The following is a 20,592-nucleotide window of genomic DNA, read 5'->3' as shown; positions in this document are numbered from 1 at the left end:
TGGCATCTCCCATTAAGGGATCATAGATAGTCTGAGAAGGATTTTGAGAACTGAAGTGAGTGTGGGTAGGCATTAATGGTCTTATTTGTGCTAGTTCACAATAAACAGACTTGTTGCTACTTCAAACGAGCACTTTTAATGAATTTCTACCTGGCTTGGTCAGTCCTGGTTGGGAGGGCAAGAGCAAGAGCACACCATAACTTCCTGATTCAGATGCAATTGGGAACTAATTGAAGTGTTGTGTCAGAGGGGACAAGGAAGTGCATCAGCATAGGGTTTGTTTATATGAAAAAGCAGAGTAGAAATTTAAAAATAATTAATAAACATGTAGTTGTCCTCCTTGGGCATTTGACCTATATCCCCTGAAGAGCAACTAATGGGCTGTTGAGGGTGGGAGGAGCTGAAGCTGCCATATCTACTTTTCCTGGTCCTTTCTTTTGGACTGGATTATAATATTGGACTTCAACATGACTTATGGTTCTTCCTGTTACAGGCCAGTTAGGCCTGTAGCCCAATTGTTTACATGCTAAAGGATACATTATATTTACTAGATGATGTGACTTGGGTATGCATGAGAATTTTTCCATCCCCCCTGTGTCCCAAAACACTCTTTTATCTTGAGTTCAACTAACAGCCGAAAACCAGCAGCTGAAATCACATTGTTACTTGCTCATAGCAGCTGCTGCAGGGACAGAAATTACAGCCAGTCAGTTATATGACAGCCCAGGTTGTAGCTCCATCCAAACATGGTTGCATCACAGAAAAGATGGAATTTGTGTCGTGTGGGCAGGGCTGTCACGTGGAAGCTGCAGCCAGGACAGCCATAGCACACAGCTTTAACTTTAGCTCCTAATTGATTGATTCCTTCCTTCCATTAAGTGGTGAAGGCAAAATTTTGGAGGCCTAAGACAGTGTCCTGATATATTAAAGAATCTGATAAATGTATTCTTCTGACTATATGGCATGATTTATCGTTGCCCAGATACCTGTGTGATTTAAAATACTATTTAGTTATTGTATTGGGAAGGAGGTAAGTTTTAGTATACAGCAACTGTATTCTTTAGACCAAGAGTAGACTCTGGAATACTTTCAGACAGCATCCTGCCAACAAAACTGAGACAATTCAGGAAAATATGGATAAAGACTCATTGTGCCTGGAAAAATGTGCTTATTTTGGCACTAGTTCAGGTAAGCTGGGAATGGATTTTAACTTTCTGTCTCCATTTTCCAGTGATGTATGTTTGCCTTGGCTCCTGGCCTATAATATCTGTATACGTTTCAATGCAGGAATTTAAAATTCTCTGCGTGAGAAGGCATATGATAATGGTGATAATGAAATGTTGTACAGTATCTCAAAAACAAGACAAGCTACTAAGAATGCAAGGAGAACACAGTGACAGCCTTTTTCATTCCTAACCTTTCTCTTGTCCCGAGGGAATGTTACCAGCTTTTCAACTGTATCTTTAACATGTAGGCATTAGGTGGTGATAATGCTTATCTCTATGCCTTGGGAAACTTAACCTGCAGATATGTGTACAACAAGCCACTGTTGGCACAAGAGCAGTTCATACTTTTTGATCAGTTGGCAACCCTATCAATAGGGGTGCCCATTCTGCCTTGGAAGGTCACTAGTTCCACAGCTGAGGAGTTCTAGTTTGTGCTCAAAGAGAGCCTTCCCTAAAATCAAAATTTTTCTGTTTCACATTCAGCCCAATTTTAAGCACTTCTACTTGACAGTAAACCTACTTGCTTTTAGTGATATTTGCTTCCAAATAAGTCAGTGATGTGATGCAGAAATTTTTCTAGTGCTTTATTTTCTCTTTGATGAGTTCATTTAATAACAATAAATGGATGTCAGTTGCAAATAAATATTTGGCAAGCTTTTCCGTTTCAAAGTTGTAAGCTATTTTGCTTGGATTTAGTCAACAAAAACACTCTCTGAGGCAACAGAAAATTCCTAGTGTGGTGTGTTTTGCAAATTTGGTGAGCATCCCCTCTATGCCTTCATCCAAGTTATTTATAAAGATACTGAACAACAACAGGCCCAGGACAGCATCCTGCAGCACCCCACTTGTCACTTTTCCCCTGGAATGATGAGAAACCATTGGTGAGCACTCTTTGGGTTCAGTCAGTCAACCAGCTAAAAATCCACATAGAACCTAGGGCAGGCATAGGCACTCGGCCCTCCAGATGTTTCGGGACTACAATTCCCATCATCCCTGACCACTGGTCCTGTTAGCTAGGGATCATGGGAGTAGTAGGCAAAAAACAGATGGAGGGCCGAGTTAGCCTATGCCTGACCTAGGCCCTGGAAATAATCCTCCGTCAGCAGCAGTGCCAAATGTATTGGTTGCCTGTGGTCTTGCACAGCTCCTGTTTATTCAGTTGGAGTTTGTGTGATTTCCCACCCAGTGGATTATGCCAAAAACATTTCTGAAAAGCTCTCTGTCTAGAATAATGTCATTCCCTGCTTTGGACAGAGACCCTTTTGAGCCCTTTTGAACATGTGTGTCATATACAGCAAGACTAAACCTTTCACTTTAATTATCTACCCTGCTGCTGCTGCTTGAGAAGCAGTATTTTCAGTGAGATCTCATGAGATCTTGTGGAGCACACAAGCTCTCATGAGAATTCTGTGAAATTGGCACCAATGCAAGTGGTGGAGGTGGTGGGGGACAGCAGCAGGGCAGGGGGCATTTCCTGTTTCACCTCCAGCAGCAAAATGGGATGCAATGCCCCTGGTTTCTTCTTAAGCCCTAAAGAAATAAGAATGTTGTCTGCATTCAGACATCTGTGTTCCTTCTCAAAGATGGCTGCAATTCAAGAGGTGAATCCAACAAGTGACATAGATATGGTTTCTCTGCTGCCAAGTCATGTTTGACAGTCAGTGCAGGATTGCTTCCCCTCTCTTTTTGTATAATGATACCATCAGCTGCAGGCCAGAGAGTACTTCCTGTTCCCCCTCCTGTTTGTGGAGTTCTGTGGATAGGAATAGTTGCTTGTTTTATGAAAAGGAGAACATGGTTAATGTGAGCAGCAAGAGTCAGCAGAGCCTCTGAAGCTAGCAACTTGCCGAGAGTTTGTGCTTCAAATATAATGGACCATGTCTGCCAGTGAGAGTCTTGAGTACACAGTTCTGATTGGGATCAGGCCCAGTTGTTCTTCGCTGTGACTCTGAATCTAAAAACAGCCGGGTCATTTCCAAGTTTGGCTTGTTCCAAAAGGAGTGACCAAGTGTATTGGAACCTTTGGAATGTAGCTTAAGCAGAGAACTGTGCTGTGGATGACATGATCTTGTCTCTCTTGACTCCATTGGCATGAAGGTAAAGTCTAGCTACCAGCACATTTCCAAAGGGGAGAAAAGTCAAGAAGGGATACTTGTTTGGAACTAGGACTGAAAAAACTTGGTCAGATTCCCAGCAGCCTCCATCATGGTTTTAGACATCAGCCCTCTACAGGGCTGAACAAAATATACTTAGAATTGAATGAGTATTGACATTTTATTCACACTACTTTCATAGCATACCGGAAGAAAGAGTATGAATTTAAGTATAGAACTATGAAAAATGTAGTGGTATTAGAGAGCTGCTGTCGCTCAGAGTAGATAGTCCTGGGCTACAGGTGACTAGTGGTCTGACTCAAAATAAGTCAGCTTCAGATGTACATACCCAACAGGTTGCCAAACTGTGTAACTCAAAATAATATTAAGATTGTTTTGCACATTTAATTGAGGATAGAAAAATTGAGGAAGGCAGCTTTATCCCAGAACTTACAGTTTTCACCAGTAGAGTCTTGGAAACTTGACAGCTCAGAGGCAAAACTTGAAGCCATAAATAACCAGTAGCAGACAGAGAGGCGAAGTGATTTCTCACTTCACCTGACTTCTGGTTGTCTGTGTTGCTGCTGTGATGAGGTAAGTGTGGTGCAATCCTATGCTCCTGCTGGTGGGTTTGCACTACACTGACCTCACTGCCATCTTGCCTTTCCCTTTTCTGCCCCAGTATCCATCAGCAATGTGAGTGACGAGGTCTGATGAGTACTGCTGCCTCACCCTGCTTTCTGCTGCTGTAAATACCAGTGCTAATAGGACAGCCACTTTGCCCATACAGTTAAGTGCACAGCAGTTTCTGTGCCAGTGTGGTGTAGTGGTTAAGAGCGGTAGTCTCGTAATCTGGGGAACCGGGTTCGATTCCCCGCTCCTCCACATGCAGCTGCTGGGTGACCTTGGGCCAGTCACACTTCTCTGAAGTCTCTCAGCCCCACTCACCTCACAGAGTGTTTGTTGTGAGGGAGGAAGGGAAAGGAGATTGTTAGCCGCTTTGAGACTCCTTAAAAGGAGTGAAAGGCGGGGTATCAAATCCAAACTCCTCCTCCTCCTCCTCTTTCCCCCATATTATAATTAGCTGGAAGGGAGTGAGGAAAATTGAGTTTCATTATTTTACAAAAGCTTCCTTACCTGGTTATCTAGGAATAATCATTGCTGGGGCCCACACAGGTGGCTGCTTACAAGTCTGAGTCATATTTCTCATACCGTGTTCCGACTAGAGTCGATTGAAGAACACATTTTAAACTGGGCTCCCAATCCTTGTGTAAAAATAAACAGGCAAAATTCTCATTTTGTTACATACATGCTACACTTTCAATTCCAGAGGAGGCCAAATCACCCACTAAAAAGAAATGATCCCTTACAGTGGCAGCTGCCCTAACCTGGATCTCACTGTAACACCAAGTCCACTGCATCTCCAGGAGCAATGCTGAATCAGTCAAGCTGGACATTTCAAGAGAACAGTATTTTCAGTCTTGGTGTTTGAACTGCTAAGTGTCTTCTCCCTTCTGCCAAGCGCAGAAGGAGCAGCTCTGTGTCACTATGGGTGTAAGGAAAAGTCTGTACAATGGAAAAGAATAAATAGGCCACAGGAAGAATGGTCTCCTGCTGGCAGTGATTACTATAAGATAGGGTCATCATATTTCAAGCAGTAAAAATCTTTTTGTTTTGGAAATTTGAAGTTTTTGGCTATTTTTAAGGAAATTCAGCAAAATCTAGACTTCCGACATGGGTTGCCATATGTCTGGATTTTCCAGGACATTTTCCACCCAGATATTCCTTCCGACTGTTGTATTCCAGCTATGTCCAGAAAATTCTGGATGTATGGCAGTTAAGAAGGAAAATGTATACTGTTGAAGAGATTCACTACAGGAGTAACTGCAGGAGCACTTTGTTTTTCCTTGGCTCTCTATGTAAAGCTATGTCACAAATAGTGAGAGTTGGCCTGCAGTCATCCAGGACTAGCAATTTCTTGAGGCATCAACTTCAATTTCTATAGTACAGGATGCCAATTTCTGGGTTTTTTAAGTCAACCGGCCTCTGGCATTGACCTTGAGTAGTGCACCATTCAGATGGAACTGTCTTCTTTCTTACATTCCACAAAGGCTGCAGTTTTTTGTTTGGACCCCCCCCCCCCGGCACAGATAGATACTGGAAAGCTAGTACAGTCATACCTTGGAAGCCAAATGGAATCTGTTCCAGAAGACTTTTCGACTTCCAAGGCGCAGCTTCCGATTGGCTGCAGAAGCTTCCTGCAGCCAATCGGAAGCTGTGGAAGCCCCGCTGGATGTTCAGGTTCCAAAAAACGTTTGCAAACTGGAACACTCACTTCCGGGTTTGCAGCATTTAGGAGCCAAAACATTCTACTACTAAGGCGTTTGTCAACCAAGGTATGACTGTATACTTTTGCATCAACTACACTAATGGATCCATTGAAAAACAATACACTTTTTCTTGTGCTCGTCAAGATATCCTCAAGATGCAAAGTAATAACAATAATTCACACACTTCAGAGAACATTTTCTGCATAGACCGGCTCTCTAATACATTATTCTGCACATATTGTTCCTATTCACACACTACCTTGTTAGCAGTGTACCTTAAAAAGTGTGACATGTTCCTGATACTGGCCAGGACTGGTTAGTCATCCTGTTGTCAACTGAACCTGGATGTTGAACCAGTTCTTGAATGCACTCATCTTGAGTGGATGAGAATTATTAGAATTGAAGCTGAATCTTGCTAGGACAGAGACACTGTGGGTAAGTGGTTTTCAGGTCCAAGAACTGGGAAGCCTGCCTGTTCCAGAAAGGGTTGTGCTCCCTCTGAAAGAACAGGTACAGTGGTGCCCCGCAACACAGTGGTGTTTCCTGCTTGGCAGGGGGTTGGACTCGATGGCCCTTGTGGTCTCTTCCAACTCTATGATTCTATGATTCTAAGACGAATGCCTCGCAAGACGGAAAACCCGCTAGACGAAAGGGTTTTCCGTTTTGGAGGTGCTTCGCAAAACGAATTTCCTATGGGCTTGCTTCGCAAGACGAAAATGTCTTGCGAGTTCCTGTGGGGTTTTTTTCCCTTCCCCCCCTTTTCCCCAAGCCGCTAAACCGCTTATCAGCTGATCCGCTAAGCCTGCTAATAGCGCTAATCCACTAAGCCGCTAATGGGCTTGCTTCGCAAGACGAAAAAACCGCAAGACGAAGAGACTCGCGGAACGGATTCTTTTCGTCTTGCGAGGCACCACTGTAATCAGTTTAGGCCTGCTTTTGAAACCATCTTTGTCCATAGAGACTCAGGTGGCCTCTGTGTTGAAGAGCACCTATCATCTGCTTCAGTTGATGTGTCAACTGCATCCTTTCCAGGACAGGGATAACTTGGCCACTGTGACACATATGTTTGCAACCTCATGTCTGGAGTATTGTAATACACTCTGTGTGGGGCTTCGCTTGCAGCTGATCCAGAATAGTGCAGCCTGGGGGTTGCTCTTTATTCAGCATGCCGGTGCTGAGGAATCTGCCCTGGCCGCCTATTAGCCACAGAGCCAGTTTATTACTTACATAGAAAGCCCTAAATAATTCTGGACCAGGTTACAAAAAAAACCTGCCTTCCTGTTCATCACCCAGTAAGGGCAGTATGATCAGCCAGTGGAATACAGTTTTGCCATGGCCTGATGATTTTGACTTACGTTAACATAGGGGTAGACTTTTTCCACTAGTGGCATAAGTGTTTTGGAATGCTTCCTTGCTGAAATACCAGAGTCCCCCTCAGTGTGGGCATTCTGCCAGCTCCTGAGGGGGGAAAAACTGTTTAGGCAAGCATTTCCCTAAGCAGAAATTGTGATTTTATTGCTTTAACTGTTCTGCTTTTCAATTGTTCATTTAATTGTATATTTTAATTAAATATAATTTTATTGCTATTTTAATTATGGGTTGATTTTATAGTTGTAAACCACTTAGAAGATATTTTGGCATATAAGCAATACAGTGGTACCGCAGGTTAAGTACTTAATTCATTCCGGAGGTCCGTTCTTAACCTGAAACTGTTCTTTTTTAAAAAAAAAAAATATTTATTACTTTCCAACAATTTAGACATTACATAGAAAAAAAATAAACAATACAATACAATACAAAAACAATACCTAACACTAAACTAACAAAAACAATTTAAACTAAAAAAACAAAACAAAAACAATTTAAAACACATCAAATAGTTTCAATCTTTCATTCACTTATTTCCATGACCTCCTCACACCTCCCTTTTTGTATTCCACTTCTATTAGTTGTTTCAGCAATTCCTTTCCATCTTCCTCTGTTTTCTATCCTATAATTATCTTAACACATTTTAACCTTATTTTGCCTTTAATTCTCTATTAATCTATTATACTTAATTCCTTATAACATTTCTACTAAAGCCATATAACTTCATTCCAACATTTTTCTAACATTCATTAATTTTACAATATTTCTGTAAATAGTCTTTGAACTTTTTCCAATCTTCTTCCACCGACTCTTCTCCCTGGTCTCGGATTCTGCCAGTCATTTCTGCCAACTCTATGTACTCTATCACCTTCATCTGCCATTCTTCCAGGGTGGGTAAATCATGTGTCTTCCAATACTTTGCGATGAGTATTCTTGCTGCTGCTGTTGCATACATAAAAAAAATTCTGTCCTTCTTTGGCACCAATTGGCCGACCATGCCCAGGAGAAAGGCCTCTGGTTTCTTCAGGAAGGTATATTTAAATACCTTTTTCATTTCATTATAGATCATCTCCCAGAATGTCTTAATCCTTGGGCATGTCCACCAAAGGTGAAAGAAAGTACCTTCAGTCTCATTACATTTCCAACATTTATTGTCGGGCAAATGATAAATTTTTGCAAGCTTGACTGGTGTCATGTACCACCTATAAATCATTTTCATTAAATTTTCTCTTAAGGCATTACATGCCGTGAATTTCATGCCTGTGGTCCATAACTGTTCCCAGTCAGCCATCATTATGTTATGTCCAACATCTTGTGCCCATTTAATCGTAGCTGATTTCACCATTTCATCCTGAGTGTTCCATTTCAACAGCAAGTTATACATTCTTGACAAATTCTTAATTTTTGGTTCTAACAATTCTGTTTCCAATTTTGATTTTTCCACCTGGAAACCAACTTTTTTGTCCAAATTGTATGTCTCCATTATTTGATAATAATGGAGCCAATCTCGCACTCTATTTTTCAATTTTTCAAAACTCTGCAATTTTAATCTGTCTCCATCTTGTTCCAGAATTTCCCAATATTTCGGCCATTTGGCCTCCATATTGAGTTTTTTCTGTGCCTTCGCTTCCATTGGTGACAACCATCTCGGGGTTTCCCTTTCTAACAAGTCCTTATATCTTATCCAGACATTAAACAATGCTTTTCTAACAATATGATTTTTAAACGCTTTGTGTGCTTTTACCTTATCGTACCACAAGTATGCGTGCCAACCGAATACATTATTAAAACCTTCTAGGTCCAACACATCAGTGTTTTCAAGAACCAGCCATTCTCTGAGCCAGCAAAAAGCAGCTGATTCATAATAGAGTTTAAGGTCTGGCAGGGCAAATCCACCTCTTTCTTTGGCATCAGTTAGTATCTTAAATTTTATTCGAGGCTTCTTGCCCTGCCAGACAAATCTGGAAATATCTTTCTGCCACTTCTTGAAGCAATCCATCTTATCCAAAATTTGCAATGTTTGAAACAGAAACAGCATCCTTGGCAGCACATTCATTTTTATCACAGCAATTCGGCCTAACAAAGATAACTTCAAATTTGTCTATATTTCTAAATCCTTTTTCACTTCAATCCAACATTTTTCATAATAATCCTTAAATAAATTCACATTTTTAGCAGTCATGTTAACCCCCAAGTATTTCACTTTCTTAACCAGTGTTAGACCTGTCTCCTCCTGAAACCTCTCTCTCTCACAGTTAAATTTTTCTCTAAAACCTTAGTTTTCATCTTGTTCAACTTAAAACCTGCTACCTGTCCAAATTCTTGAATCAGTTCCAAACCCCTTTTAGTACTAGATTCTGGCTCCTGTAAAGTCAATACTAAATCATCAGCAAATGCTTTCAGTTTGTACTGTTTAGCTCCCACTTGTATACCTTTAACCTCTTGGTCCTTTCTAATCATATTTAACAAAACCTCAAGGACCGATATAAAGAGTAATGGAGAAATTGGGCAAGTTGTTGTGTCCCTTTCTCAATCTTAAACTCTTCTGTCACCACATTGTTCACAATTAATTTTGCCTTTTGTTCTGAATAAATTGCACCTATACCATTTTCAAAACCTTGGCCTACCCCCATCCCCTGTAGATTCTTCTTCATAAAACTCCAAGAAATGTTGTCAAAAGCTTTCTCGGCGTCCACAAATATCAAGACTGCCGTAGTATTGATATTCACTTGAAGTTTTTCTAGAATATTAATTATATTCCTCATATTATCAGACAAATGTCTGCCCGGGAGAAAGCCCGCTTGGTCTTTATGAATTTCTTCTACTAACACCTTTTTTAATTTTTTAGCCAAAATATCTGCAAAAATTTTATAATCCACATTAAGCAACAATATGGGGCGGTAGTTCTTGAGCTGTGTCTTTTCAGTCTCTGTTTTCGGTATAAGTGTAATATAAGCTTCCTTCCACGACTCTGGTGCCTTTCTCCCTTCCAATATTTCATTACAAACTTCCTTCAATGGTTGTATTAACCATTCTTTCAAGGATCTGTAATATCTTAAAGTCAAACCATCTGGTCCTGGAGATTTACCTAGTTGCATGCTCTGGATGGCCCCTTCCACCTCCTGATCCGTTATTTTATAGTTCAACATTAGTTGTTTTTCCTGAGAGATTTTATGTAGTCCATTTGATTTCAAAAATAACCTGAAACTGTTCTTAACCTGAAGCACCACTTTAGCTAATGGGGCCTCCTGCTGCCGCCAGAGCACAGTTTCTGTTCTCATCCTGAAGCAAAGTTCTTAACCCAAGGTAATATTTCTGGGTTAGCAGAGCCTGTAACCTGAAGTATGTAACCTGAGGTACTACTGTATATAAATTAATAAACGAGAATAACAAATAATAATGTAAAACAAAGGTGTGTCTTAAAATACCCACTTGCATTCCCCTAAAGCTTCAGATTGAAAGTGAAGATTGGCAGTGGTGGGCAGGTATTTGCCCAAGAAACTGGTTTTTATTGATTTATCGTACCATAGAATTCCTGAGTTTCCTGGAGGAGTTTGAAAACCACTGTGGTATGATATAAAACATAAAGGGCATCTGATTTCAGCCCTAAGCATAGCAATAAGAATGGTCTGAGTGTTCTTTTTACTATAATAAGAACAGATATGACTAAAAATAAAAATAGCACAGCTTATTTGGTGTAGTTTGTTGTCAGTAAGGGGACTTAGCCTAGATGTACCTCCCTTTTTGGGTTGTTCAGTACTAATTCAGAGGAATGCTTTTCCATAAATTAAGCCTATTTCTTTTCTATGTTTAATTTTCTTTGCATGTTTAATTTTCATCATACCCAGTTAGTAGATCATTGTAGTGCCTGGTACACTTGAATTGCCCATTGTTCTTCTTGATAAGATGTTTCTCTGCTCATTACCAAGTGTTGGGCTATTGCCATTTGTTTCTTAGGTCCTGTTATTAGGGTTACACTGCCTCTGAAGGAGCAGGTACACAATTTGTGGGTACTTCTCAATCCATTGCTGTGACTTGAGGCTCAGGTGGCCTCAATGGCTCAGAGTGCCTTCCATCAGCTTTGGCTGGTGCTCCAGGTACGCCCCTGTTTAAGACAGGGATAGCCGAACTTCTGTTGTCTGTGCTCTGGTAACCTCTAGGTTAGATTACTGTAACGTGTTATACATTGGGCTGCCTATGAAGACACTTTGGAAACTTCAGCTGGTGCAGAATTCAGCAGCTGGGGCGAGACGATTTGAGTATACAGTGGTACCTCGGGTTACATACGCTTTAGGTTACATACGCTTCAGGTTACATACTCCGCTAACCCAGAAATAGTGCTTCAGGTAAAGAACTTTGCTTCAGGATGAGAACAGAAATTGTGCTCCAGCGGTGCGGCGGCAGCAGGAGGCCCCATTAGCTAAAGTGGTGCTTCAGGTTAAGAACAGTTTCAGGTTAAGTACGGACCTCCGGAACGAATTAAGTACTTAAACCGAGGTACCACTGTGTAACACCAATCCTGGCCGGACTGCACCAGCCACCAATTAGTTTCTGGTCCTAATTAAAAGTGCTAGTTTTGACCTATAAAGCCTTAAGTAGCTCAGGGCCACCTTTCCCCACATGAACCAACCCAGACCCTGTAACTATCGGCCTTTTCTGCAGTGGTTCCCCATTTGTGGAATATTCTCCCCGGGAGGTTTGGCTGGTGCATTCACCTTTAGACTCCAGGCGAAAACATTCTTCTTCAACCAGGCCTTTGACTAATTAAACAATCTATGAACTTTTAAACTGGAGGTGAATGGGTGGGTATTGTTTCTGTTTGTTACTATGCTATGTAATTTTGTGTTTTTATATTTTAATAATCCTGGAGATTGTACAGCTTGTGATTCAGTCCTCAGTTTCTCATATCTGACATGGGCTAAATGGGTTTGCTACTGATAGAATACTGAATTTCGGAAAGTTGTGAATGTGAAATACAACATGTACGGCCATTCAGAATACACTTGAGTAAATGCAAAGTGGTGTTCTCTGGTCTTCCAGATTTCTAGGCAGATCGTCTGCAGCATACCTGTTGCCATTCTTTTCTGTAATTGGCTGCAATTAGGTATTAAGCATGGTGTGTTATTAAGTTAGTGTTCAGTGAATAGAACTGTACGGAGCTTTTTCTGTCTATGGAATGCTTTATAATTGATTAATTTTTCCTTCTTTTTTGTTTTTATTTGTTTTTCCTCTTTTTTTTCTTCACCGAAAGGAAGCAAAAAAAAGCCTTATTTATTATCATTTTCCCCACTGTTGGCATGGCAACACAGGCGTACGTTACAGAATTACAGGCAGCGCAACAACAGTCACAACAACAGCAACAGTCACAGCAACAGCCAGCAGCAACAGTGGCCACAGCAGCACCTGTGGTGGTGGCAGCAGCTCAGCAACAATATGTGGCAGAATTGCAAAGTGCGCAGCAGCAACAGCCTGCTTCAAAACAGTATGTCTCGGAAATCCCACCTCCCCAGACACAGGCTCCACCTACTGGGCAACAAACACCAACGCCAGCCCCACAGCAGTACATAGTAGTAACTGTTTCTGGTAAGTATGTGTGCGGCAAGGGGGAAAGGGTGTGTCCTGGTACCTGAACGGGTGAAGCATTTTACAGCCTGCAAAGGAGGCAAGTAGTCTGTAGAAAAATCCAGGGTCCTCCACTGACTCTGTTATCACAAAACAGTCACCTGTGGCAGAGGAGAGAGTCCCATCAGCAGCTATCTCTTGAACCAATCAAGGCATAAGCTCGTCAGTCTTCTCTTGAAAACTGTCAAGAATGGAGATCCCACCGCATTCTTAGACAACGTGTTTGACTGATGAGCTACTTTTATTTTTTTATATATATAATTCCAACTCTACACTTCCATGAAAATGTCCTCAAATAGCTACCTTAAATTTGCCTTTGAATGATTTGCACCCCATTGCTTCTTATCCTATCCTAAGTGGGCACTTTGGGGGGGTGGGGAAACACAGATGGTTGTCTTTTGGTAGTTATTTGGCAAATCCAGGTCTAGTCCTGAGAGATATGTGCAAATGGCATTAACTTACTTATTTGTTTTGGAACTTATTCATTATAGGCTCGGTATAGGCCCTTCTTTCTGTGTGAGCCCCCCATTTAGAGTGCACAATTTTAACTGTGTTTAAATATATCTCCCAGACCATCTTGAAAGCTTAGAGCAAGTAAGTGTGTGTGTGTGTGTGTGTGTGTGCATCCATGTGTTTGTAAAACAGTTCCAACTAATTACTAGCTTAAACCTAACTCAAAAGTCAGGTTTAGTAAAAAAAAAAAAGTTATTTCTTTGTGCTCATAAAAAGGATTGTCAGGCTCAATGTTTGATGGGTCTTAAAAGGAAGGTCATTTTCTAGGGTTTTTTTTGGCAGCCATTATGAGCAGCTCTTTCATTATGTCAACTTTTGCTTTTCAAACATTGAATGAATTTTTGTCCATAATAGTTCATAGGTCCAGGACATCTTTTCTCAAGTGGTCCTTCTCAGGCTGTGGCTATGCAGTCTTATTTGCACCCTTCGTAACACCTAATTTGAACTGGCTTGCCATCTGAACACTGTGCATGCCAGCTTTCCTAGGCTTATTATCTGCACCAAGCCAGGGGTTCTCAAACTGACTATTAGAGCCAGTATGGCGTAATGGTTAGAGTGTTGGACTATGACCTGGGAGACCAGGGTTTGAATCCCCCCTCAGCCATGAAGTTCATTAAGCGTCCTTGGGCCAGTCACCATCTTTTAACCCAACCTACTTCACAGGGTGTTGTGAGGATGAACTGGGAGGGGGGGGAAACCATGTACACTACCTCAAGCTCCTTGGAAGAAATGGTGGCATGTAATAGTGGTATGTGGGGGTCCTGTCACTCAGCACAATAGTTCTGCATCCTTATCTTCAACTATCTGCAACATAGCATGCATCAACAAATTGACAAAACACCTTAACTGGCACTTTTGAATGTATTTGTTGGTGTGAATGAGAATTTGAATAGCAAGGAGCTTCTAGGGCTCCTTGGTTGCAGATCGTCTCACTTTAGCAAGATTTTGGAAATACAGTGGTGCCTCGCAAGACGAAAAGAATCCGTTCTGTGATTCTCTTTGTCTAGCGGTTTTTTCGTCTTGCGAAGCAAGCCCATTGACGGATTAACGGATTAGCGCTATTAGCGGCTTTTAGCGGCTTATCGGATCAGCTGATAAGCGGCTTAGCGGCTTAGAAAAGGGGGGGGAACCCGCAGGAACTCGCAAGACATTTTCATCTTGTGAAGCAAGCCCATAGGAGATTCGTTTTGCGAAGCACCTCCAAAACGGAAAACTCCTTCGTCTAGTGAGTTTTCCATCTTGCGAGGCATTCGTCTTGCGGGGCATCACTGTACCTAATGGGCAATGATTTCAAAGTGGCATGGCAAAATCCGGCATACTGCTCTTTCAGAAAAACTTACCTCTAAGCTTTGATTTCCACGTGGGCATACAAAATTGGACAATTTTGTAGTAACATGGTATAACTTTATCACCCATGTCAACAACAAGATAATTGGATATCGGATCCCCATCGCAATATGCTAAAATTTGGAATGCTTAAAGTTGCATCAGTATTTCGGCCCCTGCTAACCTGACTTTCTGATTATATGGTTTTCCCTGTCTTTTTAGTTGTTATTTATAAGCTGCCAGCACTCTTTTCTTTTCTCAGTTGTCATGGAAAAGCATAGCTGTCAGTCCACAAAAGGTCATGATGTTGGCAATGTATTAAAATTTAGTCCCCTTAAAATTCTGTAAATTCCATAAATAAAGCATAAAAGATGCCCTACTCCACCCACAAAAGTTCTGCAGGTCAGCCTACTGCTTTTCAAGACAGACTAATAGGTATTTAAAAAAATATATCCAGTAAAGGAACCAGAACAGAGATATGCTGGCTGCACAGATCTAATAAAAGAAAAAGCAGTCATTTCCTAATCTTGGCTCTGGTGCAGATCCATAAAGTAGGGCCAGTAGCCTCACTTCAGAAAAAAAAACCCCTGTAGGTTAATAAATTAGAATGTATATACAGAGTTGCAGTTGATAAAAGAGTTTTGCAGAATTCTTTCTGGCTCCAGCATCAACAATGAAGATTTGCATTTAGAACTTAAGTGTAGCAATGAGAATAGAACCCAGCTTTGTCTTCCGCAGCAGGTCTTTGCTGTCACTAATCAGTTTTTTATGATTGTCAGTGAAATTATCTACATATTTTTTTAGTTATTCTGGTCTATAGTCTGCATCCAGTCTACTGGGAGACATGACATGAACTCTGCATCAGAGCTCTGCGCAGGCCTACTGATCAGTGGTGAGATTCCAGCCAATTTAAATGGGAGAGGTTCAAGCACATACTGAACTCTCCCACTTTTACGTTAATGATACTTGAAAATGTTTTAACTTTCACTGGATTATGCCACAAATAGGCATTTAGAGCTGAGCTCATTGACTGCTGCAGCATATTGCATTGGACTCTCCACACTCCATTTCTTGCCATGGGCAGCCAGGGAGATTAGACAAAGAGGGAAAATCTCTGCAGCCATTTTCACTGAATGTTTTGACCTGCTTGCTGGAAGAAACACATGAATAATACTGCCTTCCATGGCACTTGTACAACTCTAGACAAAGGTGATCAGTACAAGCTCCACTTCAAGGGTGTTCAGGTCCTTATACAAGTGTGTGTGTTTGTGTGTGTGTGTTTGACAGAGCTGGCCCAAGATACTCTGGTTGCTGAGGCAGAAAATGCATTGCCATCTGCTAATTGACATGGGATGCAATCCTCTAGGAAGTTCTTCTGTGCACGCTTCATTAAAATGGATAGAGGTTGCACAGACATTGTGCTTGATGGGTCATGTCTGTCATGTCTTCAATTCTGCTATCTTAATGGCTCCTAGGATCAGTTGTGTTGCCTTGCTTCCTGCTGGAGCCTTCTCCGTATCTTAAGAAGGCAAGGCAAACAGCCAGATAGAATTCCTGCTGTCTTTCGTAGTGTAATGAAGCACTTCAGCTGGCCTGAAATATGATCCAAAGAAACCTGGACTGCTTCTGATTCTAATCAGGTAGCTCCTAAGCTGCAGAGTGAAGTTGTTTGATTTGCCTTGTGGTGGAGTTTTTTCCAGAGAGTGTAGATTTCCATATGTATGGAAAGCAACTGAAAAAAAAACTGGCAGAATTCAACTTCACACTATTGAGTCCTGTTGAAATATTTGATGTCTTTTGGATTTGGTGTTTTCTCCCAGTTCTAGTCTTTCCTTCAGCTTAGTTCTTACTCTTTTCAGTCAGTAGAGCTGGAAACTGCTGGATTTTTCATGTGAAGGTTCATGTGATCCTTTAAAAAATAGTACATTCTCACCAGGATCCAGACTCGGAACCTGTTTTCAGTATCAGGGTCTAATCTTAGAAGAAGTGAAGGAGTATTGAAGGAAAGTGCCTCTAAGCATGAACAGCGGGGAAGGGGGGTATTTTTGTGAGTTCAGAAAATATTTGATATTGGTTGCATTTTGCCTGTTTCACATTTCTACATTTTCCTCCCTGCTTCAGCTGCTGTCCCTTCTGTTTCTACTTAAGTGTATAGCTCTTTTCATACACTTTGTCAAAACTGGAGAAGAAGGCCAGGAGGTAAATGGACAGGAGAGGCTCTGCATATAGACAGTCACAGAGAGAGTCATTCCTAGTCAGTTCAGCCAAAATTGGGCTAAGCAGAACAATGGCAGCTTCATATGTTTCAGCAGTGGAGTGGAATAATATTTGACCTTGCCTCATGGGGGAGGGCCAAAGCTCATTGGTAGAATACATGCTTTTCAGAGGGAAGCCCACAGGTTCGATCCCTGGCAGCTCCAGTTAAAATAATCAAGTAGCAGGTGATGGGGGAAGTCCACTACTTGAAATCCTGGAGATTCATGAAGTCGTGGCAGTACTGGATTTCACCTGGTACAAGACAGCTTCTTCCTTTCCTCTTATTTGAGAAACTGAGTCTCGAACAGATCTCTGGGTTTTTTTAAATCTTTATTTTCAGGCACCACTATTAATCGCCTTCTTTCTTGCTTTGTATTCCATAAGTGACCACTGGGCAAATTATATGCTTGTGCTTGTTTAGAAAACAGAAAACACAACCTCTCTCAATTTATATTTACTTGTTGGCAAGTTACATTGTCTGAATTTATCAGCTTTTAAAAATCAATCCATTAATATTAAAGTCGCATTTTCTGTAAGTTGTCAGAATTATTATTCTTATTATTCTTATTATTCTTTAACTCCGCTGCTGTTATAACACGTGCTTTGGACAAAATCAGAGATCACAAAAGAGTAAGGTGATACCTTCTGCTGATGTAGGGATATGCAGGGTTTCGAGTTACACTGACCTGTTCATTCAGCAAATGGAAGAAAGCCACTAATTTTCAGCTACACTGAAAAACAAGTGCACTGAAAAACAGAAATAAAGATGGCTAGGAAGGCAGTGTTCAAATTCACTCTAGATGAAGTCCAACTCTCCTGCTTCATGTATTCTGCTAAATTGTTTTTGAAACTTTTTCTCAGGCTGCAATCATAACCCTGCTCATTTGGGAATAAGCCCCAATGAATTCAGTTTGCTTTTGAGTAGACATTCTGCTGCCAGTGAGAGTTTTATTTGGATGTTTAAAAAACTCACATTACCTTGTGCCCTCTCCTTTGTCAAACAACACAGAGCACATTTGAGCGAGCTGGCAGAGTGGCATCTGTGGTCATAGCAGGTTTCTCTTTGGGTTGATGCTAGAGATATATAGTCAGTCCTGCTTCATTTCAGTGAAGTTGAACTGAACAGTTTTATAGCAGCTGAGGACTTTGCTCAAATATTTTTTTCTGGATAATCTTGCCATTATTGTTTTTCAGGTTTTTCAAATCCTAGTTAAATTATGTCCTTCAGCTGAGTTGCCAAAGTGTGTACCTCATTAAATGATGGCTAGCGGTGATATTCCAAAATCCATATCAAGGCAATACCCTTATTTGGCTGATAAAATATATCCCCAAATAGTGTGAAAGCTTTTGAGTTCTCCAGCTCTTCATTGGGCTAGATGCTAAACAAAATCATGGAAAGTTTATGTGTTTGTTTGTTGTTATTGTGTAATGTTTGTGTTTATAAAAATTGTGAAAAACCAATAAAAATTTCATAAAATAAATAAATAAACAAAATCATGGAAAGTGAAGAACAAACAAACAAAAGTCTTATGTTGAAGCTGTGGAGTCCGCATCTGGTCACAGTATTAAGATGATGTTTCAACTAAGGGCGGAGACAAACCAGAGCAACAGTGCACATTAGCCTAAAAAGAAAAATGGAAAATTAAGGCAGGCAACAAGCTTCCAGAAAATATAGTGAAAAGAACACAGAGATGCTTGATACGGTAATCTTTCTCTTTTAACAAAATGACAATGTCAGCAAACCATGGTTGTCAGCAAACCACGGTTGCCTTAGGCAAGCAACTCTCTCAGCTGTCCATTCTGCAATATGGGAATAAGAATACTGGTCATGCAAAGTTACCAGGATCAGCGCTAATTCCAGTGGGCTTTGTTCCTTTAGGTTTATTCCTGTGACTTGTTTCCAAAAGGAGTTAAGGCTGTTCATATGTGTTTGTGTGCATGCAGACACCCGCTTGGGCAGATACATGCCCTGTTCCTCTGCTGCGCTCCCAGGGGATCATAAACCCTGTTGTAATTGGAAGCATACTCCTTTAATACTCTGGTAAAAGTAGTTCTAGTACCAAAATGTCCTGAAATTAGCAAGGGGAAAAGAAAGATTGAATGAAAGTTTGCTTATCTTTGAGCCTTGAGGTAAGAGCAGTAGTGAGAGGAGGGGTAGCTGTGGAAAGGTTCTGCCTTCCAGGGATCAAAGCCTGTCCATTTTTCCTTGATGAGCGTGTCAGAGTTGGCAAATCTAGAAATTGTGTCACTGGGGCATTGAACAGAATGCTTGTTCACTCCAGGCAAAGGGCCTATTCAAAAATGCTCCCATCTGGCAGTGGTTCAGGTCTTGTACAGTGTAAAGCCCAATCACTGCAAGCTAAACTCTTCTTATCACAGGTCCAACCCTTTTAACTTTTATTTTTGTCGCGCTCTTTTTCAGTCCCCCTTTTTCTGGTCCTGCTTCTTCCTGTTTGCTTTGATCTTATATGCTCTCATTCCCCAGAAAAGAGCAACTGCTTTCAGCGGCGTAGCGTGGGTTGTCAGCACCCGGGGCAAGGCAAGTAATTTGCGCCCCCTAACCCCTAACCTGCCGCCACTGCCAGCTTCTTCTTGCTGCTGCCTGGTCTGGTCTGGTCTGGTCCTCTCCCGCGCTCAGCGCTGCGCTGGGCGGCCGCTGCACTGTCCCTCCCCCAGATAGTCCCTCGCTCTCTCTCTGTACCGCACACCTGGCACCCACCCCCTCCACAGTGGGCGGCGACCCAGCGGCTCGGATCGGATTCGCACAGCCAGCACTGCAGTGAGAGAGAGTGAGTGAGCCAGGTAGGGGCAGAGAGCTGCGAGTGCGAGTGCGCCCCCAGATGTTGCGCCTGGTGCGGCCGGCCCCCCTGCACCCCCCACGCTACGCCACTGACTGCTTTCAGATAACTTGCCTGCATTTTCTATAGTTGTCTTTTCAAGGAAGGCTCATTATGACAGTCTGTTGACCCTCTAGCCTAGAACACCAGGCCCTCTGTTGTCAGCCACAGCAGAATATCCTGATTAAATTAGGATTTTTAGAGTTCCAGAACCGAAGGTAGCTCTGTGAATGTTGGGAGGTAAAAACGGATACCCTCCAACATTTTTCTTATGAAAATAGGGACGTCCCATTCCATATTGATAATTTTACTATTTAGACCCCCCACATCTTACTGGGTTGTCCCAGTTGCTCTGGGCAGCTTCCAACATGTATAAAAGCATAATAAAACATTAAACATTGAAAAAACATACTTAAATAGGGTTACCTTCAGACGGTTCTGGGGTCAGATAACTCTGTTCCCTCCAACATTTCTCCAATCAAAATAGGGACATCTTACCATACTTTCCAACATTTCTCCAATGAAAATAGGGACATCCTAAGGAAAAGTAGGACATTCCAGGATCAAATCAGAAACCGGGATGGCTTCTCTAAGTCAGGGACGTCCCTGGAAAATAGGGACACTTGGAGGATCTGCAAGCGCCTTGTCATTAACTGAATAGATCTCTTCCAGCTATTTTGTAGATGGAACACTCTCTCATCGTTGAGATGTCTGCCATATGGTTTTGCACTCCTCAGTTCAGACATGTGCATAGTCATATTGGTTATGTAGTTGCTGATCATTCTTCATGTTAAAAGAGCTGAAGCTTTTAAACAGAACAGTTTTGAAACCCTACTTATGATGCTAGTTTTTCTAAGGACAAAAATGCACAAGCCTATTGCAGGTGGCCCAGAGTGACTTCACCTGCCCTTTTCCTCCCTCCCGCTGTGCATGTTAAATGAGACACTCGTGAAACGTGAACTCCTGCTTCGTGATTACAATCAGGTGAACAGCCGGCATCCGCCACCCCATCCTGAGAAGA

General features: G+C 41.6%; 1 protein-coding gene and 1 long non-coding RNA gene across 7 annotated transcripts in view; one reads left to right on the top strand and one right to left on the bottom strand.

The window, feature by feature from the left end:
• Window positions 1-1,866: 1,866 nt before the first annotated feature.
• LOC309522345 lies at window positions 1,867-15,026 on the bottom strand. 4 transcript variants are annotated; one of them, XR_014215051.1, is made up of 6 exons: window positions 14,663-15,026; window positions 13,863-13,956; window positions 12,644-12,740; window positions 7,005-7,107; window positions 4,457-4,584; window positions 1,867-2,979 (listed from the first exon to the last, which is right to left on the bottom strand). It is a non-coding gene; the product is annotated as an uncharacterized lncRNA (long non-coding RNA). The 4 variants fall into 4 exon arrangements; XR_014215053.1 differs by lacking the exon at window positions 13,863-13,956 and having other exon boundaries at window positions 1,867-3,334; window positions 14,663-14,798; XR_014215052.1 differs by lacking the exon at window positions 13,863-13,956 and having other exon boundaries at window positions 2,642-2,979.
• RFX1 (regulatory factor X1) overlaps window positions 12,269-20,592 on the top strand; it is a 43,954-nt gene continuing 35,630 nt past the window's right edge. For 2 of the 3 annotated variants that reach the window (XM_082205391.1, XM_082205389.1), the window contains exon 1: window positions 12,269-12,600. In XM_082205391.1, the coding sequence (XP_082061517.1) occupies window positions 12,315-12,600 (286 nt within the window). In that variant the 5' untranslated portion in view covers window positions 12,269-12,314. Of the gene's footprint in view, window positions 12,601-15,230; window positions 15,371-20,592 lie in introns of those variants that run through there. The other variant, XM_082205390.1, reaches the window with a different exon arrangement.

Source organism: Podarcis vaucheri, assembly GCF_965113315.1.
Source record: "Podarcis vaucheri genome assembly, chromosome: 17".
NCBI lineage: Eukaryota > Metazoa > Chordata > Lepidosauria > Squamata > Lacertidae > Podarcis > Podarcis vaucheri.
Note: the sequence above shows the minus strand (reverse complement) of the source record. Positions and strands in the feature narration are given on the sequence as shown.